The 22,908-nt window shown below is 41.6% G+C and overlaps 2 protein-coding genes across 4 annotated transcripts in view; one reads left to right on the top strand and one right to left on the bottom strand.

Annotated features, from left to right (window-relative positions):
* Positions 1-19,809, bottom strand: part of KLHL18 (kelch like family member 18) — a 63,528-nt gene extending 43,719 nt beyond the window's left edge. For all 3 annotated transcript variants that reach the window (XM_063114264.1, XM_063114265.1, XM_063114266.1), the window contains exon 1: positions 19,598-19,809. In XM_063114264.1, the coding sequence (XP_062970334.1) occupies positions 19,598-19,726 (129 nt within the window). In that variant the 5' untranslated portion in view covers positions 19,727-19,809. The remainder of the gene's footprint in view (positions 1-19,597) is intronic.
* Positions 19,810-21,400: 1,591 nt separating this feature from the next.
* Positions 21,401-22,908, top strand: part of KIF9 (kinesin family member 9) — a 55,986-nt gene continuing 54,478 nt past the window's right edge. The window contains exon 1 of the mRNA XM_063114314.1: positions 21,401-21,437. Within this exon, the coding sequence (XP_062970384.1) occupies positions 21,401-21,437 (37 nt within the window). The remainder of the gene's footprint in view (positions 21,438-22,908) is intronic.

Genomic DNA, 22,908 nt, shown 5'->3' with positions numbered 1-22,908 from the left:
AATAGGTCAACTCACTTACTAGTCCTGTGATTTTTTTTGTTTATTTTGTAAAAAATCCAAAGCAATCTACAAAAAAACAAACAAAAAATCCCAGGACTAATGAGAGTTCAGCAAGGTTACAGGACACAAGATCAATATACAAAAATCAATTGCAGGGCTGGCCTGTTAGCTCGGTTGGTTAAAAGAGTGGTGCTGATAACACCAAGGTCCAAGGTTTGATCCCTGTACCAGCCAGCTGCCAGAAAAAACCAAAATCAATTGTATTTTCTATATACTAGCATTAACATGTGGAAACCAAAATTTAAAATACAATTACAATCACTATAAAATTAAATACCTAGGCGTACAGGACTTTACGATGAAACTACAAAATGCTGATGAAAGTCAAAGATCTGAATAAATGGAAAGACATATTGTGATCAATGATTAGAAGACGCAACACAGTAAGATGCTGATTCTCCCCAAATTGATGTACAGGTTTGACATAATTCCTATAAAAATCCCAGCAAAATTATCTTCATAGATGTAGACAAGATTATTCTAAAATGTATATGAGACAAAATAAATAGAATAGCTAAAACAATTTTGAACAAGAATAAAGTGCAAATGGCCATAAGCACATTAAAAGATGTTCAACTCCATTAGTCGTCAAGGAAATGCAAATCAAAACCACAAAGAGATACCACTTCACACCCATGAGGATGGCTATCACAAAAAATTTTTAAAAAACAGAAAAAATAAGTATTGGAGAAGATATTGAGATACTGAAACCCCTGTGCATTGCTGGTGAGAATGTAAAATGGTATAGCTAATGTGGAAAATAGTCTGGCAGTTCCTCAAAAAGTTAAATATAGAATTATAATACAACCCAACAATTCCACTCCTAGGTAGATACCCATTGAAAATAGGGACTCAATCAGGTACTTGTACACCAATGTTCACAACAGCATTATTTGCAATAGCCAAAAGATGGAAACAACCCAAGTGCCCATTAACAGATAATGGATAAACAAAATGTGGTATATACACACAGTGAAATATTATTCTGCCTTAAAAAGGAATGAAATCAAGAGAATGAAAAAACAATCCACAGATTTGGAGAAAATATTTGGAGAAGATGTATCTGATAAAGGACTACTATACAAAATACAGAAAGAACTGTTAAGACTCAACAATAAGCAAACAAATAACCTAATTTAGAAATGGGCAAGAGGTCTGGCCAGGTGGCTCGTTGGTTAGAGCGTGGTATAACAACACCAAGGTCAAGAGTTTGGATGCCAGTACTGGCCAGCTGCCAAAAAAATAAATAAATAAAAATGGGCAACAGACCTGAAATAGACACTGTACCAAAGATGACATATAAATGCCAAAAAGCATATGAAAATATACTCATTATGTCATTAGTGAGCTGCAAATTAAAACAACAATAAGATAGCACTACACGCCTATTAGAACAGCCAAAATTCAAAACATGAAGAACACCAAATGCTTGTGAGGATGTGGAGCAACAGGAACTCTCACTCACTGCTGATGGGAATGGCATAGGTACTTTAGAAGACAGTTTGGCAGCTTCTTATCAAACTAAAAGTACTTTTACCATATGATCCAGTAATCATGCTTCTTGGTATTTACCCAAATGAGGTAAAAAATTATATCCACACAAAAACCTGCACATGGATGTTTACAGTAGGTTTATTCATAATTAACAAAATTTAGAAGCAACCAAGATGTCCTTCAGTAGGTGAATGGATAAATAAACTGGTACATCCAGACAGTGGAGTATTATTCAGCCCTAAAGAGAAATAAGCTATCAAGCCATGAAAAGACAGGGAAGAACCTTAAATGCTTACTAGTAAACGAAAGAAGCTAGTCTGAAAAGGCTACATACTGTATGATTCCAACAATATAACATTCTGGAAAAGACAAAACCACAGAGATAGTAAAAGGATCAGTGGTTTCCAGAGTTGGGGGAGAGAGGAATGAACAGGTGGAGCACAGATGATTTTTAGGGCAAAGAAACTATTCTGTATGATACTATAATAGTGGATGTATATCATTATGCATTTGTCAAAACCCATAGAATGCACACCAAGAGTAAACCCTAATGTAAAGTATGAACTCTGGGTGACAGTAATGTGCCACCATAAGTTCATCGATTGTAACGAATGAAATACTCTGGTGTAGGATTTTGATAGTAGAGGAGGCTGTGCATATATGGGGGCTGAGGTATATGGGAAATCTCTGTGACTTCCACTCAATTTTGCTATGAAATTAAAAATGCTCTAAGAAATAAAGTCTACTGGGGAAAAAAAAAGAAAAGGAGGTGGAATGAATTCTGATACATAGTAGAACAGGGATGAATTTTGAAAACCTTATGTTAAGTGAAATAAGCCAGACACAAAAGAATAATATTATATAATTCTACTTACATGAGGGAAACAGAATAGGCAAAATCCTAGGTATAGAAAGTAGAATAGAGGTTACCAAGGGCTGGAGGAAGGGGAATGGGAAATTATTACTTAATGATTATAAAGTGGTAAAAAAAAAAAAAAAGTAAAATAAAGAAGAATAAACTAAAAGGAATCACTCTACCCATTTCAAGACTTATTATATAGCTATAGTACACAAGACTGTAGTATTAGTAAAGGAATAGGGACATAGTCCAATGAAACAGAGAACCCAGAAGTGGCCTCACACAAGAATGGCCAAATGATTATTGACAAAGGTGCAAAAGCATTTTGATGTAGGAAAAAGTATTCAACAAATGGGGCTGGAGCAATTGGACACCCATATAAAAAAAAAAAAAAAAAAAAAGAATTTCAACCTATTCTTCATACCTGATGCAAAATTAACTCGAAATGTACCATAGATTTAACTGTAAAACTTAAAACTATAAAACTTTTAGAAGAAAACATAGGAGAAAATCTTTAAGACCTAGGGCTTGGTGAAGACTTCTTAGTCATGAGACCAAAAGCACAATCTATAAAGAAAAAAATAGAAAAGATGGACTAAATCACAATTAAAAACTTTTGCTCTGTGACAGAATCTATTAGAATTACAGACTGGGAAAAATATTTGCAAACTATATATCTGACAAAGAACTTTCATCTATAATATATAAAGAACCCTAAAAACTAAACAATAGAAAAACAAAAAGCAATCCAATGAGAAAATGGGCAAAAGACATGAAGAGATATTTCTTTTTTTTTTTTTTAAAGATGACCGGTAATATCTTATCTTAACTTCTGACTTGGTGTTGTCAGCACCATGCTCTCCCAAGTGAGCTAACTGGCCATCCCTATATAGGGATCCAAACAGTGGCCTTGGTGTTATCAGCACCACACTCTCCCAAGTGAGCCATGGGGCCGGCCCTATGAAGAGATATTTCATCAAAAAAGAGAGATAAATTGTAAAAACATATGAAAAGATGTCCAACATCATTACCCATTAGGAAAAGGCAAATTAAAATCACAATGAGCTATCACTACAATCTCTAAAATTAAAGTGATAACAACAAATACTAGTGAGGATTCAAAAGAAATGGGTCACTCATTATATGAGTCAGGGTTTTTCAGGGAAATAGAACTAATAAGAGATAGAGACAGAAAAATGGAGACAGAGAGAGACAGAGAGAGAAAGAGAGAGAGAGAGCAAGAGAGAGAGACAAATTTATTTTAAGGAATTGGATCATGTGATTTTGGGAGCTGCCAAGTTCAAAATCTGTAGGGTGGGAACTGGCAGGCTGGATATTAAGATAAGATTTGATGTTACAGTCTTGAGTCTGAAACCCACAGGGTACGTGAGCAGGCGGGAAATTCAAACAGGGTTTCTATCTTGCAATCTTTTTTGTGGGGCGGGGGGAGCGGCAGCAGCTGGCCAGTACAGGGATTGAACCCTGGATTTCTTGCAATGTTAACGCAGAACTGCTTCTTCAGGAAACCTCAGTTTTTGCTCTTAAGGCCTTAAACTGATTGGATGAGGCCTATCCACATTATGGAGTATAATCTGCTTTACTTGAAGTTTATTAATTTAAATATTAATCACATCTAAAAATATCTTCACATCAACATCTAGACTGGTGTTTGACCAAACAACTGGGTACCATAGATAAGTCAAGTTGACACAAAAAATTAACCGTCACACTCATACATGCCAGTGGGAATGTAAAATGGTATAGCCACTCTGGAAAATAGTTTGGCAATTTCTTCTAAAACTAAAAATGCACTTACCACATGACACAGCAATTGTACTCTTGAGCATTTATCCCAGAGAAATAAAAACCCACATTCACACAAAATCCTGTACATAAATCTTCACAGCAGCTTTATTCAGAATAGCCAAAAGCTGGAAGATGTCTTTCAGTGGGTAAATGGTTAAGGTAACTGTGGTACAACTACAACATGGAATACTTAATGAATCCTAAAGCCTATTTCATCTAAAAATATAAACAAAAAAGCTATCAGTACATACAACACTTGAAAGGACCTAAAGGGCATTATGCTGAGTGAAAAAAGCCAGTCTCAAAAAGCTACATACTCTCGGATTCCATTTACATAATATTCTTGAAAAATAAAGCACAAATTAGTGGTTGCCAGAGATTACAGATGGTGGGTGGGAGGGGGATCAATATAACTATAAGGGGGTGGCACAGGGGAGATCTTTGCGGTTATTGTAGAAGTCACTGGCAACCTTTAAAAAAGCAAATGGTGGTGGCCTGATATAACTAATTTATCCTTACTAAAACACAAGTTTCACCAAGAGAGCAATCTTTGTGTGTTTCATGTTTCCTGGAACAGTCTGGCAATTAACACTAAGTTATTTGTTGAATGAAGTTTCTGAATGAGTCAACTCAATGTATATTTGAATCTGGTCATATCAGTCCCCATTTTGGGGGGTCTCCCTTACTGCTTATAAGTCAGATCCAAACCCTAAACTGACCCCAATCGATCCCATCCAGTTTTATCCCCTACCATGCCTCTTTTCTAAACTGTCAGCAATTCCCCCAAATTGTTCTGTTCCCTCTGCTTGGATACTTATCCTCTTATTTTTCTGCCCAAGTGAATTTCTCCTCTTCCTTGAAGATGCAGCTCAAATGCTCTGTCCTCTGAGGGAATCAGCTCTCTCCTTCCTGTGACACCTGGTACAAGTTTGTACTATGGTACACATTATATTGTCCTTAATGAATGTCTCCCCACCTAGGCTGAACATTCTCCCCACAGAAAGCAAGGTTGTGTCCTAGCACTTAATACAGTGCCTTATGCTCCTGTACTTAATGAATCCTAAAGCCTATTTCATCTAAAAGGTCCTTCACCTGAGATACAAACAAGTAAGATTTCTGATGAATTTTATCTTTTTTAAACTGTTGGCTTTCTGGCTCAGGACTGCTGGAGCTCATCATAGTGGGAGCTCAAAGGTGGCAAGCACTGGGAGTGTTACTCTCTAACCTGGTCTGAAAATTCAGTTGGCTGAAGAACAAGGCTCAAGAAAAAGATGGCTTAGAGTCAACCTGTGGAAATCCTGACTTCCAGGCTAGCAGTGTTTTCCCATCCCTGAAGAAATATACCAGCCATACTAGCTAGCTATCTTGTTCAAATGGGTTTCTAACAAGGTGGTATATGTAAGGAAATGGGGTGGGGGATGTCCCTTTACCTTGAAAGCTGATGGTCTGCCTGCCAGCCAAGAATATGAGCAGAAGGATGCTCATCCATCCTACCATAAGCAGAAATGATCAGTCCTCACAAACCCATGGGGTTGGAAAACCGATGGCAAGTATAATAAAATACACTGGGCTGAGTTTGTGGTTTTTTTTTTTTTTTTTGTCGTTTTTTCGTGACCGGCACTCAGCCAGTGAGTGCACCGGTCAGTCCTATATAGGATCCGAACCCGCGGCGGGAGCGTCGCCGCGCTCCCAGCGCAGCACTCTACCAAGTGCGCCACGGGCTCGGCCCGAGTTTGTGGTTTTGATGGCATTTTAAAGCACGCTGTCTGAACCATCTAGTGATGGAGCTTTGGTCTCTTTGCTTTAGGGAGCCCCACTGGGTAGTGACTCAGGAAGGTGGTGAGGGAGGAAGTGGCTGACCAGCTGACACTAAAAAAAGACCTGGGGCAACAGTTCCATATAAAGAACAATCTAAAACATTCAGGTCTGTCCCCACCTCTTCCAAATCCTCCCCCTACCTCCCACCACCCATATCTGGCAAGGTAGAATGGGAGGAAAAGCAGGGAGATGGGAGGGCAGAGTCCTCAAGAACCACTGAACATCTAATTGTACCAACATCAAGTGATTTGCAGATATTTCTTACCAATCTAGACTTCTCACCATGAGAATTCAAGGAGTTCACAGCCTGCATCCAACCCACCTCTATCTCACCTTCCACCTTGCTCCTGCATGTCTTACTTATTCGAGAAACATACTATACATGCACTTTCACGCCTGGGCTTTTGAATAGATTCTCCCCCAGCCTGGAATGCCTCTTCCCACGGTGTGTGTCAAAGTCCTATTCATCCTACAAGGTACCAATCAAATACCATCCTTTCTATGAAACACTCACAAACCCTCTAAACTGTAAATAACTACCACCCCTTTGGTGTTCCCTTAGGCCTCTGGTGATATCTGAGCAGTTACAGAATTTATCACACTCTGCCTTGTCTCATAATTAATTGATGGGTATCTATAAATGTCAGAAGCTGACTCCCATTCACAGCAGGGTGCCTCATGCACGTAGTTTGCACCATGCACAGTTAAGTGCACTTCTACAGTATTTTGACTGAAGAAGCATCTCAAATATAATGTCGTGGGCCCTTTAGAGTAATTCAGTAAACACCTTTGAGCACTTGAAACATGCCAAGAACTATGCTAAATAATAGATGGTTCACATGCTTCAGGAGCTTAACATCTAGAGGAGGAAAAACAGTCAAACACATCTGTACTCTGTCCAGTATGGTAAGGGAAGTAAGAGCAAATTATTAATGCAAGGTTCTCAAACTTTCCTGTGCACAGGATATAAGAATCACTAGATTCTATTTCAGTAGGTCTAAGGTGGGACCTGAAATTCTGCATTTCAGTCTCCCAGGCAATGCTGATGCTATTGGTCCAATGACAACACTCTGAGTAATGGGTTAAAGAACAATGGAAGAAGGAGAGATTAACCACAACTGGAGGGATATGAGAAGACTATCTTCAGAGAAATGGGACTTCACTCTGTGATAGGACTGGGCAACAGAAAGAAGATGGTGTGGGTCTCTGCCAGCCAGAAACACACAGGTTGGCAGGGAGACAGGCATGCAAACTTGTGACAATGTTAAGCAGACACAAGTGCAAAGTGTTTTAGGAGAACAGAAGAGGGTGTGGTTGGGCATTTCTTTCCCCTTGAGAAGAGAGGATATGAAAGGAGACTTGCAGCAGGGACAGGACTCTGCCTGGTAGATGTGAGCCAAAGAAATACTTGAGCAAAGTCCCACAAGATGGAGAACATAGGTCATGAAGAGACAGCCAGCTGATGCAGGAGAAGATCATGGGCAACTAGGGGAGACCAGCAGAGAGGGTCAAATCTGGAGAACCTTGAATATCAAGAGTACAGCTGGCAGTCCTAGAAAAGTCAACCAGGAGTGACTGTAAACAACAGAACATCCCTAAGCTTCTCTCTCTTACATGTGAGACAGACAACAGGTGACAGTGACGGATTTCTATGAGCAGCTTAGAATAATCAGACTCAGTTAAATCAGCAGTCCTTTCCTAACAAGCCACCACCTGCTGCTCCTACATTCCCACTGCCCCTCAGATATCTGGATGACTTAAAGTGCTAACCCATATTCATAGAACAAAAGACAACCTTTTCCCAACATGGGGTAGAGGCACCTTTTAAAACCACCAAGAACTGAACAGTTCTGCTCTACTTCCTGTTCCCCTGACAAGTTTCTAACCTCTGATTTTCACTGCATGCAGAAGAATAGAATTTCCTTCAAGAACAAGCCAGGATGAGTCTCTCTTGCTCTTGCCACTATCATCATCTCTCCTGAACAGGAGAAGGGGAAAGTGCAAGTGAAATCCTGTGCTCTTTCATGAACTGTGAAATATGCATCTTACTTCTATACTATAGGCATACCCCTAACACCTTGTCCTGATTCTTCATTCATAAATAAATAAATGAGTAATTATGGCTCAGCTTCACTCATTCGTTCACTCATTCATAAAGTATTTCTTGAGCCACACTGTATCATGCAAGGAGCTATGACAGGCCTATGGCACTACCTCTCTAACTTTGTGTTCTTCCACTTTTCTCTTGGTCATTCTACTCTTACCATGCCAGCTTCTTGCTATATCCCCCAAATACCAAGTATGCTCTTGCTTTAGGGCTCTGTGCTTATTATTCCCTCTGCCTAGAATACTCTTCCCTCAGATATTGTCATGGTCAGATCTCTATTCAGAGAGGCTGGCTCAGGTCCCACTAACGAAAACAGCACTCTCCCACCAAAAAAATGTTAGAACTAATAAACAAATTCAGTAAAGTTGCAGGATACAAAATCAACATACAAAAATCAGTACTATTTCTGTATACTAGTAGTGAACAATTTGAAAAAGAGATCAAGAAAGCTATCCCATTTAAAACAGCTACAGGGCCGGCCCATGGCTCACTTGGAAGAGTGTGGTGCTGATAACACCAAAGCCAAGGCTTTGGATCCCTATACAGGGATGGCTGGTTAGCTCAACTGGGAGAGCGTGGTGCTGACAACACCAATCAAGGGTTAAGATCCCCTTACTGGTCATCTTTAATTAATTAATTAATTAATTAATATAAATTGAATAAATGAATAAATAAATAAATAAGCAAGCTACAAAAACAAAACAAAACCTAGGAATAAATTTAACCAAGCAGATGAAAGATCTCAATGAAAACTATAAAACACTGATGAGAGAAACTGAAGAAAACACACAAAAAAGGAAAGATACCTCATATTCATGGATTGAAAGAATTAACATTGTTAAAATGTCCACACTTCCCAAAGTGATCTACAGATTCCATGCAATTCCTGTCCAAAAACCAGTGATATTCTTCACAGAAATAGAAAAAAAAATCCTAAAATTCATATGGAACTATTAAAGACCCAGAATAGTCAAAGCAATCCTGAGCAAAAAGAACAAAGCTGGAGGCATCATGCTACCTGACTTCAAAATATACTACAATGCTATAGTAACCAAAACAGCATGGCACTGGCATAAAAAACGGACACATAGATCAATGGAACAGAATAGAGAACTAAGGCTGGCCAATTAGCTTAGTTGGTTAGAGTGCAGTGTTATATCACCAAGATCAAGGGTTCAAATCCCTGTACAAACCAGTTGCCAAAAGAAAAAAAAAAAAATAGAGGACCAGAAATAAATGCATGCATTTACAGCCAACTGATTTTCAACAAGGGCACTAAAGCACCAAGAGCATACATTAGGGAAAAGACAGTCTCTTCAATAAATGATGCTCGGAAAACTGGATATCCATATGGAAAAGAATGAAACCAGACACCTATCTTTCACCATACACAAAAATCAACTCAAAATGGAATAAAGACTTAAATAAATATAAGAGCCGAAGCTATGAAACTACCAGAAAAAAACATATGGCAAATGCTTCAAAACGCTGGTATGGGCAAATATTTTTTGAGTAAGATCTCGAAATCCCAGGCAATAAAAACAAAAATAGACAAATGGGATTATATCAAACTATGAAGCTTCTGCACAGCAAAGAAACAATCAACTGAGTGAAGAGACAACCTACAAAATGGGAGAAAATATTTTCAAACTATGCATCTGACAAGGGATTAATATCCAGAAAATATAAGGAAATCAAACAACTCAACAGCAAAAAAGCACAAATAGTCTGATTTAAAAATGGGCAAATTATCTGAATAGACATTTCTCAAAAGAGGACATACAAATGGCCAAGAGGTATACAAAAAAATGCTCAACATCACTAATCACCAAGGAAATGCAAATCAAAAACATGAGATCTTGTCTTACCCCAGTTAAAATGACTATTATGGGCCGAGCCCGAGGCGCACTCGGGAGAGTGCGGCGCTGGGAGCGCGGCGACGCTCGCGCCGCGGGTTCAGATCCTATATGGGAATGGCCGGTACACTCACTGGCTGAGTGCCGGTCACGAAAAAGACAAAAAAAAATTAAATAAATAAAATGACTATTATCAAAAAGACAAAAAACAAATGCTGGCAAGAATGCAGAGAAAGAGGAACTATTATATACTGTTGATTGGAATGTAAATTAGTACAACCATTATGGAAAACAGTACGGAGGTTTCTCAAAATACTACAAATAGAACTACCATGTGATTCAGCAATCCCACTAGTGAGTGATTACCCAAAAGAGAAGAAATTAGTAATGAACTCCCATGTTTATTGCAGCAGTATTCACAAGTGTCCATCAATGGATGAATGGATAAAGAAAATGTGGCATATATACACAATGGAATATTATTCAGCCATAAAAAAAGAATGAAATCCTGTTATTTGCAGCAACATGGACAGGAGTGGAGGACATAACTTTAAGTGAAATAAGCCAGGCAGAGAATGACAAATACTGCATGTTCTTACTTGTATGTGGGAGCTAAAAAGTTGATCTCATAGAAGTAGAGAGTGGAATAACGGTTAACAGAGACTGCAAAAGGGGGTCGGGGAGACAGGGAGAGGTTAGTTAATGGGCACAACATTACAGTTTGCTAGGAGGAATTAGTTCTAGTATTCTATAGCACTGTAGGGTGACTACACTTAATAATAGTTATTGTATTTTTTAAAATAGCTAGAGTAGAAGAGAGGATTTTAAATGTTCCCTATACAAAGAAATGATAAATGAGGTGCTGGATATGCTAATTACCCTGATTTGATCATTGCACATTGCATACATGTATTGAAATATCACATGTACCTCATAAATATGTACAATTATTATGTATCAATTTTTTAAAATAAGCACCCTCAGTCACCTTATCCTGTGTTATTTTTCTTCATAGCACTTATTGCCACTGGACACTTCGTATCTGTTTATTCATTTACTGTTTGCCAACCCACTAGAATGCAAGCTCACACTCACATAGGCTTTTGCCTACTCTGCTCACGGCTGCACTCTCAGAACAGTGCTTGGCACATGGAAGGTGCTGACAGATCTGCTAGTATACTGCTGAATGAAAATGAAATGGGAAGCCACTCAGTAGGAGAACTACTAGATCAGAGCTAAGCCTGAAGAAAAACAATCTGTTAGAAGCACAAGGATCATTCCCTAAAGGGTCGGTAAGAGTTCTCTCAACACCTGGGTTAGGTAAAAGGTGCAGAGGACCTTTTATTTAGGACAGTGGTTTACTGAGCACCTACTAAGTAGACACCTCGGTAAATAAATTTGTCAAAGCCCTGCTCTTATGGAGTTACAATACTATAAATAATTATGTAATTACTACTCTGATAAGTGCCACAAAATACACATAAAAGAGAGAGGATGAGCCAAAGCCAATTCCAGAGTTTCAATCATGCATGACTAGATGGATGTTGTGCCATCCTACACAAAAGAAGCAGATGAAAGAGATGGTCTAGAAGGGCAAGAGGACTAGTTTTAGACCTAATGAGTACGAGGATTCTCAACACAAATGGAAATAAATGTAGGTCTACTACTTCAGAGCAAAATAAGGGGTAGAAATATAGATTTAAAAACTATTTGCAAATAGTTTGTAGATGATACCAACACACCTTTACCTGGAATTCACGTTAGCATGGCGTGTTTTGCTGGTCCTCACAAAAGCTCCATCAAGGGTACGTGATATTTAGATTTTACAAATCAGCACAAGAAAAATAAGCTCACAACATGTGCATATCATTTAAATATGTATCCCTTAGAAGTCAATTCTTTTTAAGCGGCAGTTTGAAGTACAGCTAAAGGGCTGAGCTAATACAGTTGGGCTCTTAAGAGTTGAGGCAGCATAGTGCAAAAAATAAAGAAGTCTAAAGTAGGAAGGCAGTAGGAAAGACTACTCCTTAGTATGAAATGTTTCTAATCAGTGGGATTGGATACAGAAACAAATTCTGTTTTTAGTGTCGCTACAGTCACAAAGCACTATAAGCAATCTTACTTGCCCACCTGGTAACAAATCTTTTTTTAAATTGTGATAAAATATCAATAACATAGAATTTATAATTTTAAACACTTTAAAGTATACGGTTCTGTGGCATTAAGTACATTCACACTGTTCTATAACCATCCATCTCCAGAACTTTTTCATCTTCCCAAACTGCAAGCAACTCTGCACCCATTAAACAATAACTCCCCTCTCCTCCCAGCCCCTGGCAACCACCATTCTACTTTCTGTCTTCAGGAATTTGACTGCACTAGGCACCTCATGTAAGTGGAATCATACATTTGTCCTCTTGCAACTGGCTTATTCCACTTAGCATAATGTTTTCAAGGTTTGTCTATGTTGTAGTAGCACATGTCAGAATTTCCTTCCTTTTTATGGCTAAATATCCCACTGTTCCAAAATATACCATATTTTGTTTACCCATTCATCTACTGATGAATCCTTAGGTTGCTTCCACCTTTTGGCTATTGTGAATAATGCTGCTACAGGCATTGGTGTACAGAAGTATCTGTTCTTGAGCTTATTTTGTGAAAAGCATTTTTGTTTTCTAATCAGATATTCAGCACACTCTGCTCACACATACCACTATACTGGGCCATATCCTCTATGTTGCCTGCCAAAAGCTCAAACTCTGACTCTCACCTTCAAGGCTCTGAACACAGATGGTCTGTTCCAAGAGCCATCATGGTCTCCTTTGGCCTGCCATTTTGCAAGCGGCTAAACAGCCTCAGCTTCAACTCAGACAGAAAGGAAGCACGGTGTCTTTGGTTAACACTTTGGAAACTTTCTGCTTCAAGCTCCAGCAGAGCTACAAGACTTTAAAGATGAAGTGCAGGGCCGAGCCCGTGGCGCACTTGGTAGAGTGCTGCGCTGGGAGTGCGGCAACGCTCCCGCCGCGGGTTCGGATCCTATATAGGACTGACCAGTGCACTCACTGGCTGAGTGCCGGTCACGAAAAAACGACAAAAAAAAAAAAAAAAAAAAAAAAAAAAAAAAAAGATGAAGTGCAAAATTTAACAGTAACTTCTCCTATGTCAGTTATTCACTCACCAACCAGTACAGTCCCATGATCACCTGCAGTAAGCTGGAAAAAGAAAGTTCTTCACTTCTGGTTCATCTGTACTCTTTAACAAGAGATGTTTCCAGGCCCGTGGCTCACTTGGGAGAGTGTGGTACTGATAACACCAAGACCACGGGTTCAGATCCCTATATAGGGATGGCTGGTTAGCTCACTTGGGTGCCGACACCACCAAGTTAAGAGTTAAGATCCCCTTACCAGTCATCTTTAAAAAAAAAAAAAGAGAGAGATGTTTCCAATTCCTAGATACTATATTGAAATTACAAAAGTACACACTGTGGCCATAAAGCAATTGTAACCTACTCCAAAAGTCTTAAAATTCACACAGGCCATATCAGTATATAACAGAGGTTAGTAAACTACAGCCAACAGGTTTGGCTCATAATTGTTTTTGTAAATAAAGTGTTATTGGGACATAGTCACATCCATTTATTTATGTATTGTGTATAGCTGCTTTTGTACTAAAATATCAGAGTTGAGTAGTTGCAACTGAAACTTCTATTCAGAAATCCTAAAATATTTAAAATCTGGCCCTTTACAGAAAATATTTGCCAATTCCTAGTTCACACTGGTTTATTCCCAACTGGAAAACAAGTGGTGATGTAGTCAGCTGTTTGGGTATTCTTCCTAAGGTCTTTCTAAGCTATCTGCAGGGAAGCTGGCTGATTCCATGCCAAAGAGGCAACAGGAGTGCCAACACTCAACAAGTCAAAAGTAGGAAGGTAGATGCCATGCTTGTAATGTAGGAAGAGCTAGGAATACATCTTTAGAAAAACAATGCTGTCTCATTTTCCATCAACCAGCCTACAAGCTAAACTACAAGGTGGGGCCACAGGGCAAACAATGGAGTCTCATGTACAAAATAATAAAAGAACCACCTTCAGGAGACGCATCCTCAAACATAGGCTTCTTAAATTCACCCAGCGAGCTAGCCAAGCTCCAGAAGCCTCAGGGTAAACCCCATGAACGTTGCCCGGCTAGTAACAGATTTTCCGGGCTGTACCTCCAACTCTCTTTCCACACCCACATGTCAGGCAGCATCAAGCTCTCTCGTTCATCTATATCAGCATCCACATATCAGTGTTCAATGTACCTTGAACAAGAAAGCGATCAAAACAGAATTTTTGATTAATATGAAATTCATATCACAACTGCTCTGCTCCTCAAGGAGCATATTCTTCCTCTCAGGTCTCATTGCTCATTAAAAAGAGACAAGGCTGAAGATGAACACAAATATCCGAAAAAAAATCAGTAGAAAACCCTGAGAATGAACATTATTCAGAAGCACAAGTTATAATAATGTCATTTCAAAATCAGAGTTAAGAATTCATATATCTAGAAGACTAGCAGAAAAAGCCTGCATCTTTCTTCTCTCCTGAAATAGAACGGTGGTATTGCATCCGGACATACACATCACCACCCTCCGTGCTCAAAGATGACACTAAAGATGCTTCATACCATCAGCAGGGCAGGTGACTAACCTGACAGAGAATATAAAAGCATTGCTTCTACCAGTAAATAGCTAGTCGGATCTCAGCTAATACAGCTTTGTGCCTTGGGCAAATCTTTTAATAACTCTAAGCCTCAGGGTTTTTTTAATCTGTAAAATAAATGGCTTTGATAGAGGAACTCTATGGCCCCTTTTAATATAATTATTCTAGCTCTATAATTATCCCTGTGTAACTCGCTGCACTGCACATAACATAAAAATGGGCATGCATCAACAAGTCTTTATTTCATTTCCTTATATCCTTCTCCACCTACTCTTTCATCACAAAGCCCTTGGTGACAACAAATTGGGCAAGATTCCAGTCTCAAACTGGCTTCCCTGAAGCCAGTTTCAGTGAAAATTGTTTACCTGAATTTAGTGGGTCAAAAGCAAATATTTTAATACTGTGCCTTTCGCCCATGGAAAAGATATTTCCTTCTGAAGGCTAAACTTTCAGATCCAGGTTCAAAACCTCAGCAGAGGCCTTGAGAAAATGCTAAGAAGACTGATGCCAGCAGATCTTTCAGGAACCATTCATCAGTGGTTGCAAAACAGTGTGTATATATACATAGAAGACTCATCTCTCCTCTCACCTATGGGTCTGTAAATAATATGGAGATTTAGTGACCCCATTCTGCTCTCACAAATATGAGGTGAAAGGAGAATAAAAATATATAAACGTGGTGGCTCCATGTCTCATGAGTAAGAACAACATTCATTAAATCTGAGGAGTCTGCCCCACCGGCTGGACCCAGATGAAACTGACAGACACTGCCTGAGCCTTGGGCCCCTGGCAGCCCAGAGGAAAGGAGATAAAACAGACCGTTGGGAAGAGGGGATGAGATCCTCCATGGCTGCAAACCTCTCTGCCCAGACCAAGCCTCATGCCATAGGTTGCCAAGAAGTCACGCACTACTACTGTTCTAACCTTAAGAGGAAATGATTTGCCAGGGAGAGGACCATGGGCTCTTTCTGATAAGAGGTTCAAGTCACCATAGATACAGAATGAGATAACAAAACAAAGTAATATATTCTTTTCTGTTATGCCTCTACTTAACTTCCAACAGTCTCCCAAAGAATTTAAATTTCAAATATTTCCAAAAACAATATTAAGCCTAGGGCTGGCTGGTTAGCTCACTTCGTTAGAGCAGGTGCTGACAAACACCAAGGTCAAGGGTTCAGATCCCCTTACCAGCCAGTCACCAAAAACCAAAACAAAAAGAAGAAAAAAAGAAAATTAAACTTTGGTTCAAGTGTTGGCAGTAAATTTTGAGAATGTGGCATCCCTGCTAATATTCACTTTCACACTCTCCCTAAAACTGGGGAAGATAGAAAAGATGGCATGTTGTTAAGGATGAGTACAGCTTACCTGAGATAGATTAATTCATGTGCTAGCAGCTGAAATCAGTTGGGTCACTGTCAGTGACAGAAGAGGCAACCAGAGGGCCAAGCCCGTGGCGCACTCGGGAGAGTGCGGCACTGCGAGCGCGGCGACGCTCCCGCCGCGGGTTCTGATCCTATGTGGGAATGGCCGGTGCACTCACTGGCTGAGTGCCGGTCACGTAAAAGACAAAAAGAAAAGAAAAAAAAAAAAAAAAAAAAAAGAAGAGGCAACCAGAGAGTATAAAAGAACACCTGACGCTGAGTATGGAGACTAGGAGTCTAGTCCTAGTTTCTGCCTAATTCAACCTGTGACCTTGGACAAATCCCTTCCCCTTCTGGTCTTGAGTTCTCTTCAGTAAAATGCAAGCTACTGAAGTAGAGTAGTGGTTTGCAAACTCTTTCAAGGCAATGAACATTTTCTTCAGATAACATCATCCAAAATTCATCAGAAACTAAAACAAATTCAAAATGGCAGGTTGAACAAATGTATTTATTTATCTCCACTCCTCTAGAAACTTCACTAATTATTAATATCTACCATGTACTGAGCACTTACTATATGACTGCTTAAATGTATTAACCAATAGAATCCTTAACACTCAGGTAGGTAATGATTCCATGTTACAGATGAAAAAACTGAATCACCAGTGTTTAAGGAAATTGCTCAAGTTTTCACAGCTAATAAGTGGCACAGACAGGGTTCAAACCCAGGTAGTCTGGCTGCAGAGTCTGTGTGATACTGTCTCTCAAACTTACCAGCAAAGAAAAGCAAAGCTTCCAAGGAAAAAGAAGTGGAGAGAAACAGCAGATTAGAAGTCAACAAAATTTTGGAAGATGAGAAGCAGACAAATGAGTAGTAACTGACTTAGATGGAGAATACTGAGTGTTGTAGATGGCAACCCACTGCAGAACTCCCTCCAATATTCAACTAGTGGAGGCGCCAGTTTCCTTTGAAGGTGTGAGCATGAGGAGGGGCTGAAAACAGGCAGTACTGGTCCCCTACCCCAGACAAGCAACTGCTCTGTCACCATCCTAGCAGAGAACTAGAGGTTTATTCTCTGGACAGGACGAACTATAGACTGCAGACTTGGGTAACAAGGGCACCAATGAAGACAAGGAAGTGGCACCAGTCAGGGGGGTTAAATGAAGACCTGGATACAGAAGGGAGAATTCCCAGTACCCTCCCATTATAAGGCTCCCAGAATGATAACAGCCAGGCTTATACCACCTAGGAAGAAGGCTGGAGGAAGATCTGTGGATTTTGAACATATCCCAATGAAAAGAACAGGTCCATCACTCTACAGCCATGGCTCTCAGAATGTGGTCCCAAACTAGGAATAGCATCACTGGGGAACTTGTCAGAAATGTAAATTCTCAGCTACGTACTAGACCTAATGAATCAGAAATTCTAGAGTGAGGTCCAACACCAGTGTTTTAACAAGATCACCAGGTGATTCTAATGCCTGCTTAAGTTTGAGAACCAATGCCCTAAGGGAGACTCACTGGTCAGTAAACCATCCCACACCAAAAGGCTTTCTACTAGCTTTTCAGTGTTTATTTGAAAAACAGTCTGGAATTGCCAGAAATTTGAGGAAGAACTCTATCATGAAAGAGAGAGACCAAAACAGATTTCACAGAGTAGCTCTGGTGGAGGGTAGTGAAAAGATGCAGATCCTAGTTAACCTGGCCTTTCCCTGGCCCTCACCAGCACACTGCTAGTGAGCAGTTACTCCTCGGACTCTACAGAATAATTTCAAACCCAGTGAAGTAAAAGCTCTCTACAATCCTGTCCAGCTCTAGCCTATGCCTTTATGCTGGTCCTTATGTCCCAGATCCTTGAAAGTAACATAGCAATTCAGACTGACTCTGGATCTATGTCTGATGACTTACTTCTCCTTTTGAATGAACAAAAATAATTTTAGTGGAAAAATCATACAAGCATTTTTCTGTTATAAGTTTACTATATTCTGTATTTGCATTAAATGCAGAGGTGAAATACACTACTTTATGTAGAAGTATCTCTGACCATACCACTCTCATGCCCTTTATATTTCTTTGTGTCTTACGAGCTTTCCCTGGCTCACTCTTACAGTCTGAATCTTAATACAAAAATTCTCCCTTATTACTGCATTTCACCAGTCTCTACTCATACATCTGCCACAATCAGATAATTCTTCTGCTTACAAATATCTAGTGGCCTCACAATCTTTCACCATGTAATTACTGTGGACAAAAACCTCTCATTTATTTTTATTTTCTCTGCTTCCTTTAGTCCAGCTCATTTTTCTCAATCCTCTTGGTTCCCTTCTTTCACCTCAGAAGATCGTGCCCCTTCTCATGCCATTTCCCTCCTGGAAAACCAACCTTCTTCAGGAGGGGTTTAAGGTGATGAAAGTTTTGCCAAGTATCCTCACACTAAAACTGCAAATTAGGAATCATCCCTATTTTTACATTTGGAAAACTGAGGCTTCGATAAAGTAATTTGCCCAAGGTTACAACTAGGGTTTTAATCCAAATCTTTCTGTCCCCAAAGCCGTATTTTTAATCATTCTACTGTACAGACTCCAAAGGTCTGACTCAAATATGTGGGAAAAGTTTCCTTAATCATCTGGAAAATAAGAAGAGAAAAAGATCTCTGCATAGTTTAAGGCGGGTGGGTTTACCCACAGATGCTGAGAGCCTTCCAGCCAAAGCCCAAGAAGGAATGCTGCTTTTAGCATCATCTCCCCACCTGGAGGCCTCCACATGGCTCAGCAGCTTGGCCAATGAACAGCACAGCATGCCTCTCCCGCAGAAAAGGACCCAATGCACAGGAGAGAGGATGGCTCTTGTGACCAGAATGCTGGTGGGAAACACGTGGTTAAGATATCCTTCCACTCCTGATGTCAGCATCCCTCTCCCCACGCAACACATCAGTCCAGACTCCAGGACCTTTGTGGTGGTGGTGGCGGGTGCCTTCCAGTTTGGGGTACAGTAGTTGTCCACCTCAAAAGATTTCCAGATCAGATTTTTAAAGCTCCTAAGAGACAAGGTAGTAATCTTACAATCAAGAGCAGGCAACGGCTCCTAAGGGGAAGCCTTCACCTCTACAACTGCACAGCCAACTTCGAGAGGGCATAAAGAAATGTCTATGGTGACGAGAAAATGCTTCAGTGGTGCCCATAAGAATGTGGAGCCAGCCACCGCCCCTTCCTCCATAGAGGAGCTGTAAGTCCATTTTCTCTCGTCTGTGTGACAGAAAAGAGAGGCGGGCACCCCAATGTCTCCCACTCCGAGAGCCTCAGCGGCGCACCTCTCAACCTTTCCTTCCGAGGGCTGAAAGGCTGTCCCTCTTCCGCTTCCTACTCGGCCCCAATCCCCGTCTCCAGCTCGGCACCTCCGTCCCCACGACTCCGTCTCCTTTCAGCCTCCTCTCTCCACTCCTCTCCCGGCTCGACCTCTCTTCCTCTATCCCCCGCCCATCTTTCCTCCCCGCTCTGCCCCTCTCCTCTGAGCCCGCCGCCGCCCAGCCCGCGGTACCTTCAGCGTCACGTCGCACAGCTTGCCCTGCCGCCGGATCTCCTCCATGACGCCGTAGCCGCGACTAGGCAACTCGGACACCGAGAAGTGCACCAGGTCCTCCAGCTCCTCCGTACCGTCCTCCACCATCTTCCCCCGGCGCGGCAACTGCGCAGACCTGGCCAGCAGGCTGTACACTAACCAGGGCGGGGCAAGGGCGCACGCCGACAGCACCTCGGAGCGCGGAGCTGGAATCAGACGGGCCTGCGCGGCCGCCGTAGTCGCAAATCCTTTGCGCCGGAAACTCCGACGCCCCGCTTCCTGGTTCATATGCCACCTTCGTTACCTCGCTACCCCGATCTTGACCTCGCGCATGGAGCTGCCGCAGTCTTTCTAGATTAATCGGCTCCATCTCTCGTCTTCCCGATTGTGTCCTGACCTTACCGGTATCCTCGACAGAGAATCTCGACTTAATTTCCGTCACCCCTTATACTTCCCGAATCCCCGGAAGCGGCCCGTTGCCATGGCGACTGTGTACACAGCTAGGCGGCCTCGCGTTGTGCATCTAGGTCGCGTGCGTGGCTTCGGTCGCTGCAGTTGCAGCCGTCGCGCTCCGGGAGCGCCGCTTCCTTGAGAGCGGTGAGCAGGGGGCGCGCGCCGGCGAGGGTGGGGAGAAGGAAGACCCGAGAGAAGTGTGTGCCCGGGAGGCTAGCAACGGCTGGGGTCCGAACACCTTTCTATCAGGGAGTGCCCGGCTTGGCTCGCTCACCTGTGAAAACCGGGCGGAGAAGGGTGCAGCATCTGGGGGCCTTTTCAGCCTGGCTTCAACTTGGGGTCTTCGAAGCTAATGTTTCCTGGCCCCACTAGGGTCCCACCTTCGCCCAAGACATAGAGGGCCTGGGGCGGAGGGCCAGGGGTTGTCTGGATTGTCCTACACTTGTAAGTTTTCGAACTGGAGGGGGCCCCGGGATCATCAGCCCGAGCCTTTCGCTTTACAAATGAGGAAACCGCTCCAGAGAGGGACCTGAATGGGCCCAAGGCCCACTGCCCAGGCTCCGCACTGAGGTCCCGCACATTGGGTGAGAGAAAGGAGAAAGGCTAATTTTGTCTGCATCCCAGTCTTGGGTTCAGCCCAAGTCTGGGTGCAGTTGGACCCTCAGTTTTGGGTTCAGATGCTTCTGCTGCTGCTGCGGTAGCTAAGAGGGTTCCCCTTAAGAGCCCTGCTCTGGGCAAGAGTTCTGGAATATAGGAATCTGCCTAGTGCCTACCGTGCCACTAGATGCTCCCTCTCCTCTTGTTGAGCCTTCAGATGTGCTTGGCAGTTCTGTTTATTCACACTCTTTAAAAAATGAGGAAACCACGAGCCTCTCTGAAAGGAGGATTCCTGGTGGCCATTCAGCGACTCACTTTGTTACACCAGAATATCTAAGGGTGGAGTGCAAAAGAGAAGGGTATTCTCCACAAGGTCCTGAGAGAGAAGAACACTATTAAGAGGAAGGGGGTGGTGAGGGGCTGAACATGGCTTCTTGCATCTGGAAACCAAGTGTCCTCCTGGAATGGATGTGGGCTCAGGGGTTGGAGGTGGTGTGGGAGGGGAGTGATATCACATGCCCTTTGGGACTCTCTCAGTAGTGACGGAAGATGGACCCATCTGTGGAAATTCAGCCACCCTCTGACTTTCAGCCATGACCTTCACCACCAGCCACCATTTGTTGAGCAACTGCTCTGTGCTGGGCACTGTTCTGGGGGGATTCAAGAGATAAAAGGCACAGTCCTTGCCCTCAAGCAGTTTGTAATTTAATTTGGGAGCTGAAACCCACTCAAATGAAGCGGCGTAAGAACGGTAACAAGCAGTATTTCAGTAAGTGCAAGATGGCATGGGGTCTCCAAATGTCTGGGTGTTGGTTGAGGAGCATCTGAGTAGCAGGCTCACGAGAGGGGTGTTGTTCATAGGAAAGGCCATTGCAGGTGGGTATGGTTCCTGGCATGCTTGGAGCCATGGTGTGAGCATGGGGAGGGCCTTGGGAAGCATGGATGGAGTGACTGCATGTGCATGTGCACGTTGGCAAATTGCATGGCAGAGAAGAGGCAGGCTCCAGGTGGGGTGGGGTGGGGTGGGGAGGACTTCCTTTGAGCTGGTCTGTGCTACCCTTGTGCTCTCAGTGGATGAAGGCTTCAGGGAGGGAGGTCGGGGCACCTACTCCCAGAGCCCCCTGCATGGCATCTGAACTTTCCTGGACAGGAGGTTGGGCCCTCAGGGCTGTTGTGAGGAGTGCTTCCCAGAGCTTTAGAAATTGAGTGTGAGTGTTTGAGTCAAAACATACCTCTCTCTACTCAATGTCCCAGTAGCAAAGATCAGTGAACTTGGAGATAAGCTGTTCTCTTCAGTTTCCTCAGTTCTGGATTTGTGTTAGAGCTATTTGTGGCTTTTTATTTCTAGAGCTCAATTTTGCAGTCAAAAATGTTTGGACTTAAATTGGACAAGTCATATCCTTGCTCATTCCAATATGTTTCAGATTCATTTTCTAAAAACAAAAGGTCTGAATGACCCCATAGTGGATAGGAAAAAACTTCCATGAAATAATGACTTGAGCAATGTGGGAAGTGTACACAGTCTACAATAGGCAAATATGTAAGTGCCATGTTTGCTTATTTGATTTGACATCTGAAGAGCTTGTAAAGGAGTCAGAGTTGTATTTTGTCCACATCATTGAAACTGTAAGCTGAAAGGGCAGGGCCTGTCTCTATTTAACTTGCTTATAGAGATACTTAGTGCTACTTGAGGATAGTAAATGTAATTATAAGAGGAGAGCAAGTGTTCACCATAGGTTGTGTCTGGAAATGTGGAAGGACATTAATATTTTAAAAATCTGCAATAATTTTTGTCAGGTAACACTCATTGAACCTCTCTTAGATAATTACATGTAAAATGTTACCATTCTTTATTTAATGTGCTTTTTAAAAAAGCAAAATAATTAACTAATTAAAAGAAAACATTGCTGTTATGTATGAGGGTTTTTTTTTTAAACAGCACGGGTGCTAAAAATTGTTTTTCTCAAAAATTAGACATCAATTTACTAGTTAGAGTCCTTTGCAGTAGTACATGCAAGCTGTTTTTTATTTAATAACTGTGTAGTTATTACTGTTTTCCAGGTGGAAGATAAAATTGAGTCAGCTCCCCATGCCTCACATGTCCCTAACTCTTCATGAATTCAGCAAATTCCGTTGCTGATTGTCTTTTCCAAAAGTGTTTCCAGGTGTTCTCTTTGGTTTCAATTCTATTCTGCCCCAATAAAGTACAGGTTATTTTAGGGGCAGATGGCCTCATTTCT

The sequence above is a fragment of the Cynocephalus volans genome, chromosome 11 (genome assembly GCF_027409185.1).
Source record: "Cynocephalus volans isolate mCynVol1 chromosome 11, mCynVol1.pri, whole genome shotgun sequence".
NCBI classification, from domain to species: domain Eukaryota; kingdom Metazoa; phylum Chordata; class Mammalia; order Dermoptera; family Cynocephalidae; genus Cynocephalus; species Cynocephalus volans.
The sequence above is the reverse complement of the archived record's forward strand: the minus strand, read 5'-3'. Positions and strand labels throughout refer to the sequence as shown.